This window comes from Myotis lucifugus, unplaced genomic scaffold (genome assembly GCF_000147115.1).
Source record: "Myotis lucifugus unplaced genomic scaffold, Myoluc2.0 scaffold_1, whole genome shotgun sequence".
In the NCBI taxonomy this organism is placed as follows: domain Eukaryota; kingdom Metazoa; phylum Chordata; class Mammalia; order Chiroptera; family Vespertilionidae; genus Myotis; species Myotis lucifugus.
The window spans coordinates 6,104,599-6,112,116 of record NW_005871049.1 but is presented as its reverse complement, the minus strand read 5'-3'; the positions used below and the strand labels follow the sequence as shown (position 1 = coordinate 6,112,116).

The 7,518-nt window shown below is 34.5% G+C and overlaps 1 protein-coding gene across 2 annotated transcripts in view; it reads right to left on the bottom strand.

Annotated features, from left to right (window-relative positions):
- Nucleotides 1-990: 990 nt before the first annotated feature.
- Nucleotides 991-7,518, bottom strand: part of PLK4 (polo like kinase 4) — a 21,420-nt gene continuing 14,892 nt past the window's right edge. For both annotated transcript variants that reach the window (XM_006081669.3, XM_023754203.1), the window contains 6 exons: nt 6,170-6,303; nt 5,988-6,079; nt 5,714-5,840; nt 4,766-4,906; nt 3,215-3,321; nt 991-1,591 (listed from right to left, as the gene is read on the bottom strand). In XM_006081669.3, coding sequence (XP_006081731.1) covers nt 1,489-1,591; nt 3,215-3,321; nt 4,766-4,906; nt 5,714-5,840; nt 5,988-6,079; nt 6,170-6,303 — 704 coding nt within the window. In that variant the 3' untranslated portion in view covers nt 991-1,488. The remainder of the gene's footprint in view (nt 1,592-3,214; nt 3,322-4,765; nt 4,907-5,713; nt 5,841-5,987; nt 6,080-6,169; nt 6,304-7,518) is intronic.

The window sequence follows — 7,518 nt, the reverse complement described above, 5'->3', positions numbered from 1 at the left end:
AAAAAGTATACCTAGTTAAATTTTGTCAAAGCAAAACTTAGCTAGGAATTCTTTTTTTTTTTAATTAATTTATTTTTTTTATTTTTATTTTATTTTATTTTTTTATTCTTTTTTAAAAAAATATTATAATAAGTATTACAAAGGGTATTACATATGTGTCCTTCCCCCACCCCCCGCCCTCCCTTACCCCCCAGTGTCTTATGTCCATTAGTTATGCTTATATGTATGCATACAAGTAGCTAGGAATTCTTTTAATTATTTTCATTTTTAAGAGGGAAACTCTTTTATTTCTGGTATTTTTTCCTTACATTATTTTCTTCCTCAAAGTTGGATTACCAATGTATTATAATGTGTTAATTTTAATAGATATTGCCAAATATATATTAGATTATCATTTATACTCTAATCAACATCTGAGAATGCCCTGCTCATTTACTATTTTTCACCAATCTCTGATAAAAGGAAATATTTGCATTTCTCTAACTCTAAATGTGGCTGAGCATATATCCTTTGGAATTACTATATGGCTTTCCATTGTGAATCATTCATATCTTTTGAAACAAAAACCTCAAAAACATTGTTGAATAATTGTTACATTGGGCATTCCTGTCTACTTAAAGGAATTGGCTCCAGTATATCTTTGAGTATATAATTCAGCAGAAAACATTAGGATAAACAGTCTATATCATATTTAAGTAGTTTCATTCTATTCTCATTTTGAGTATTTCATTAGGGATGATTGTCCCACTATTAGGCATTCCATTCCATCATGTTAACTGCATTAAGTTCTTCAGTGTCAAACTGTTTATCATTACAATATACACATATTTTCAAATAAGCATAGGGAAACAATGTGTTTACCATTTGCAAAAGTAATTTTAAAAATTTAATTGGCTCCTCCTAAACGAACAGGCACCAAAACTTAAAAACAAGTTTACTAGTAGCTTCATTTTATAGTAAGTATTCAGTTAAATAAATCAAAGAATAAAGTAACTTATCACTGTATTTATTTGTTTTGTTTTGTTTTTAATATAAAATGCATTGGTTGAAATGCTTCATCAGAAACTGGTGCTACAAAAATAAATATAAAACAAATATACATGTTTACATATGTTCCTTATAACATAAATACATATTATTTACATGTTCAAAAATTTAAAAACTCCAGCATGTTTTTTCCATGATTCATTATGTCTGAGAAGTAGGGAAAACAACAAGAACACAAACATACCACACACCATTTATATTTTTGCTTTTAAGAGATTGTTAGGTGTCCTATTTTAATCTATGACCACTATATTTTATAAATGATTTAAGTTGCATTCTGTTTTGTTCTCTTATTAGGATACATCCATTATGGTATAGATTAAAATTCTCTTCTATAGAAAGGCTTTCTGAAGAAGTTATTTTAAATAAGAGAAAGTCACTTTCCTTGAAAGCCAACAAAAACATTATTTATTAAGCTTATATATCTAAAAGGAGCTTTAATCAGTGAAAACTATGAGTTGGATTAGAGAACATCAAAAGGATGGAAGAAAGACACTGTAATTTCTGTTTGATGTATTCTGGTAATTTTTCATTTTCTCCATATCTAAGTGAAAAAAAAAGACAAAAATATTACTTAATTACTTGGTTCATATGAGTACCAAAATTTATATTTTTTAGTGATTCTTCAATTGACAGAGGTATCTCAGAAAAATTATACAAAATTATTTATTAAAGTAGATACCTAATCAAGTTAAGCATACCAAATTTGCTTCCTTTCTAAATAGACCGATCTCAAAATGTATTTAAATAATAAAAATAAAATTAGACCAAAACACTTCAACTGGCTTTATAATTTCTAAAGCAACCTGAAGATCTGGATTCCTTATTAGATTGCAGGTCCTAATCAAAGGAAAATACTAAGCTAAACACATATGACTACATTTCTATTTAAATGTTAATAATTTCCAAATGACTATATCAAATAAATCTGAACTTTTATCATCTGAAACATGAATTTTACCCATTTTATATCTGCATCCATCCACTTTCTGGAGCAATTGAAAGAGCTTGTTAAACAAAGCCTCTAACTTCATGTGTAGTTCTTTAAATGACAGCACTGCACATGTACACATTTTTTAAAAAAGCAATTGATAGATATCCACAAATTATATTTGTCTCAAGTAATTCCTTTACAATAAACACTTCTCATAAAGTATCATGTTGGTATTGGCATCATCATCAACCCTACCTCTTTTTAGTAACTTATGGTTTGAAATATGGAAACCAAAATATTGCTTACTCTTGCTATTGCAAGATCCCTCATTTTTAGCATGGTGTCTGCCACACATTTTCATGCAGAATGAACATATAAATTAAAAATGTGTTCCAATCATTAATTACTTTACATTAGATAAGACAATATAGCCTTTCATTTGAGAAAAAAATCTGGTTAACTCTTAAAAAATATTTCTAGCTTCTATGTTTTATTTTTTTAAAAAATATTTTTAATGATTTCAGAGAGGAGGAGAGAGGGAAATAGAAACATCAATGATGAGAAAGAATCATTGAATCATTGATCAGCTGCCTCCTGCATGCCCCATACTGGGGACCAAGCTGGCAACTAGGGCATGTGCCCTTGACTGGAATTGAACCCTGGACCCTTCAGTCCACAGACCGATGCTCTATCCACTGAGCCAAACCAGCTAGAGCCTTAGCTAGCTTTTATGTTTTGTGATGTAAACTGTTTAGGTATATTACTTACACTTAGAAGTCTTTTATTTCTGAAAAGGGCAAAAGTAGTTAGGCTATGGAGTAAGTCTACAAAGAATCTAATCACTTGCAGTGGATTATCCATACCATTTACCCTACAATCATGCAGAGAATCATAAAATATGCATTAAAAAGACTATAGGACCTGGCTGGTGTGCTCAGTGGTAGAGCATAGACCTTGAACCAGGAAATCATGGTCAGGGCACATGCTTAGGTTGCAGGGTGTGCAGGAGGAGGCAGCCAATCAATGATTCTCATCATTGATGTTTCCCTCTCTCTCTCTTCCTCTCTGAAATTAAAACAAACAAAAGACAATATGAACTCCTAATAATTAATAGTTTAAATAATAGAAACATTGTCAAAATGAAAACAGTAACTTTACTAAATCACTTATTTCAATGTATAGGGAAAATTTATAGCAAAGAACTGAATCTCAACCAGTGTTTTAAGAACTTACCTAGTTGTCTGACCGTCCGGTGATGTGTAACTGATAGAAGATACTCCTGCCTGCACGACCAGCTGGGACCCATCATTAAACTGAACCCACACAGCTCCACTAGTTAACTAGAAAAATAATGAAGTGTTAGAAATTACTATAAGAGTAGAGGGTCTGAGGTTCTTAAAAGGTACTCATGTTTATCAGGTTTTACATAGTTTAAAAAAACAACAAACCTCTTAGGAGCTGTGATAATAATAGCATTGAGAAAATGCATGTCTTTTTCAGACTATTCCTTTAATAGTTAGGGTATTAAAATATTAAAATTATTGTAAATGAATCCTGTTTCCAGTAGTATATCAGAGTAGTTTTTATTGTTGTTTTCCAATAGTATTTTTTAAATAGTATTTCTAACCAAGTATAGATTTAGGAAATAACAAAAGCAGCACTTTTTAAAATTAGAATTTCTTTCTATTCTTTGTCTGTAGGCCACACGAATTTCTCTTCTGCCTGAGAACCTAATATCTTAAGTTTGAAACCTTTCCCTTTAGCCACTGATATTTATGATGTCCCACTCCAAATAGAGTGGCATGGACTCTGGAATCAGAGAGCTGGGTTTAAATCCAGACTGCCAACTAAGTAGGACAGTGCAAGCCAATCAATCATTATAAGCCACACTTAAGGAGATAACACCAATGCTAGGTTTTATTGGGAGAAATAATGAGACAATATATGTGAAAAACATGGTACCACATCTCAGGTACTCAACAAATATTGAGTCCCCTTTCTTTAATTTCCTACCCCCATAAAGGCCTAGGCTGCATTTTACTTTACGGTTAAATGAAAATTACATGTGCTATCCTCAAAAATCTCCAAGCTTCAAGCTTTCAGATGATACACACATATACTTGCACACCTACATAAAATTCTATAAGCTTGAAACACAATGTGGATTTAACTTTCAAATGCAAAAATCCCTTGTGGCCCTGACTGGTTTGGCTCAGTGGATAGAGCGTCGGCCTGCGGACTGAAAGGTCCCAGGTTCGATTCTGGTCAAGGGCATGTACCTTGGTTGTGGGCACATTCCCAGTAGGATGTGTGCAGGAGGCAACTGATCAATGTTTCTCTCTCATCAATGTTTCTAACTCTTTATCCCTCTCCCTTCCTCTCTGTAAAAATCAATAAAATATATTTTTTAAAGAAGTCCCTTGTGGCCAAATAAATGTTACTGTAGTAATACAGATTACAAAGTTTCTAAAATTTAAAATGCCCTGGACATCATTCTAAACTCCTAACAATTAGCCATTATCATGACCTGTACTTTAAAAAACAAGGGCAAAAATAGGCCACCCATGTCCTAGTAAGCAATTTGTTATCAACAATATCTAATTTTCCAACTGTACACAAGTGAAAAAAATTCATTTTTTTAAAATGATTCAACCAATGCAAAATAAGGTGTAAAAACTTTCTTGCAAAGAGAAACCTTTAAAATAATTTATATTTGGGGGTAACTGTCTAATCACTATGGAAACCAAACATACTAAGAAAATTCATTTTTCTAAAATTTCTCACCTGTGTAGGCCAACCAACATTTTTCACAAAAACAGATTTCAAAGGCTGTGCTGATTTAGGAAAACAATCTTTTAGACTACTAGAAGGGATGTTTGTTCCAGAAGCTGCAACAGTACCGCCAAGTCCTTCATCTGTAACCATCTATAAACAGTACAAGACAGAAGGATATTATGCCTTCCCATTTTTATAAGCCAACTTCAGTAAAAGTAGAAAATTATTGTTTTTTTCATTAGCTTAGAATAAGTTTTCTTAAGAACAAAAATTAAAAATTAAAGAATGACCACATTATGAAAAATTAGAAAACTCAGAAAAAAAAATCACACAATTGCTGTTTTCATTTTGGTAGATTTCTTTTATCCCAAGGTATTTTTCACAGTTGCAATTATAGTATGTATGTATATATGTGTGTATGTACATACATGTATGTATATAAACATGTATTTCTTCACTGTTGTATTTTATACTACATTGTCTTCATTGGCATAATAGTTCATTGAGTAAAAATACAGTAAGCTTATTTAACGATAAGCCTATCGTGGATATAAAGGTAGTTAATGGGACTTTACAGGTACAAATAAAAAACAATCTCTAATTTAATATATTTTCTCAGAAGGTTAGGCCTATTTGAGGTAAGATTTAAACTGAGAACTGATGGATGAGAAAGAATTACCCTTTGAGGGGTCGGGGAAAAGATTTCCCGGTCACGTGAACAGCATGTGAAAAAGCCCTGAGAGTTTGACTTATTCAAAGAACTAAAAGAAGGCTTCTGAGGCTCAGGCCCAGCAAGTGTAGGGTAAAGTAGCTCGGTGTGAGGCTAGAAAAGTAGGTAGGTATTAATATACGTAAAGTGTGTACAGAAGGTGATAATAAGCAGCTTTAATTTTACATCAAGGGCATCAGGCAATCATTGAAGGACTTTAGATACAAAAGTGACATAAACATACTTACAGAAGGATTAAGTGCTGGTGCCTGTTCCGGAGAAGCAGCACTATTTATGATCATTTTACTCATCAGGTAGTTTGGATCCATAGGAGGAGGTGACAAGCCCTGAGGTGAGCTAGTACTACTAGGTTTTCTGAAGGAGAAAGAAATGACCAAGCATAGTCCCTTAAAGTTTACAATTTATAGAAAGGTAAAGAATGTTCATAATGTAATCACCAAACTTTTAAAAAAACATTTCCTATACATTTTAGCCATACTTTTTAAATTTTCAAACATTTACCTTCCTATAATTATTGGGAAAAAGGGAGCACTTCCACTTTTCTTTTCCTCTTCTGAAATTATGGATTCCAGTGCTAAACAAATACGATGGCCCTGTTTCAAAAGAAGAGTGCTTTCGTCATTACTTCAACTGTCATTTGTGATCAGTTAATTGGTATGAAAAACCTGTAAGTAGGTACATACCTCATTAGCATGGTCCATATATACTTTTATTTTCTCTTTCAAGCTATTAACTTCACTTTCACCTTTTAAGGTGTAAGATTTTCCAGTCTTTTCAATCACATGAATTAAAGCTTCTGTTTTATGTATCTTTGTTCCTTAAAAAATAAGAAAACTATATTTTACCATACCTTTAAATATTCCTAGATTTATATTATTATACCAATACATAATGGCTCCTAGATCACAGTATCATTTATATTCATTCACTGATCATTAATAAATGAGGCTCTCAAAGTAAATATAGGTTATCCATTTTTCTTTTCTACACATACCTGGCTTAAGTATGAAACACAGGATATTGTAAAAAAAAATCACTGCTTTCATATAAAAACACAATTGAAAGGCAGCTATCATTATATGTGTACTGTGTAAGTGTATGTGCTTAGTGTGCCTTAAAGTAGGGATCTTTACAGATTAAACAGTAAATCATCATTATAGAATAGATTTGGAACATAAGATTCTCTAATTCTGTTCTACTCTTTTGCACATTTATAATTCTCACTAGAGGCCCAATGCACGAAATTCGTCAAGAGTACGCCTTCCTTCCCCCAACTGCCGGCATTGGCTTCTCTCTGGCACCAAGGACCTGGGCTTCCCTCGCAGCCCCGGCTTCATCTGGAAGGTCATCTGGTCTAATTAGCATAGTATGCTTTTATTATTATAGACTAGAGGCCTCGTGCATTAAATTTGTGCATGGGGGGGGGGTTCCCCTCAGCCCAGCCTGCACCCTAATATGGGACCCCTTGGGGGATGTCCAACTGACGGTCCGGGATCAGGCCTAAACTAGCAGTCAGATATCCCTCTCACAATCCTGGACCGCTGGCTCCTAACTGCTCACCTGCCTGCCTGCCTGGTCACCCCTAACTGGCGCCCCCCGCTGGCCTGATGCCCCTCACTGCCTCTGCGTGCTGGTCTGATCACCCCTAACTGCACCCCTACCGGCTGATGCCTTACTGCCCCCCTCCCTGCTGGCCTGAGTCTGACCTAACTGGGGGTCTGTCACTGCCTGCATAGCCTCTGCCGCCACATATTGCTTATTTAACAAGTCATAAAAAGGAAATGGGAGGTGGCCTGGCAGCTGGCAGGCTCTGACAGGAAGCGTCAGATTAAAGGGGACACAGCACACAGCCCCAGCCCTCTGGTCTCTAGATACTGTTTGCCACTCACTCCAAGGACCTGTCCTTATTGTGGGGGTCTGGGGGAGGGCGTTCAGTAAATCCCCTTTCTTTCTTCTTTCCAGCAGTCATCGCCATGGAACATTCGGGCTTCAAGGAGCTCCTGTGTAACTGGTTAAGGCCTGGTTTCCTTTG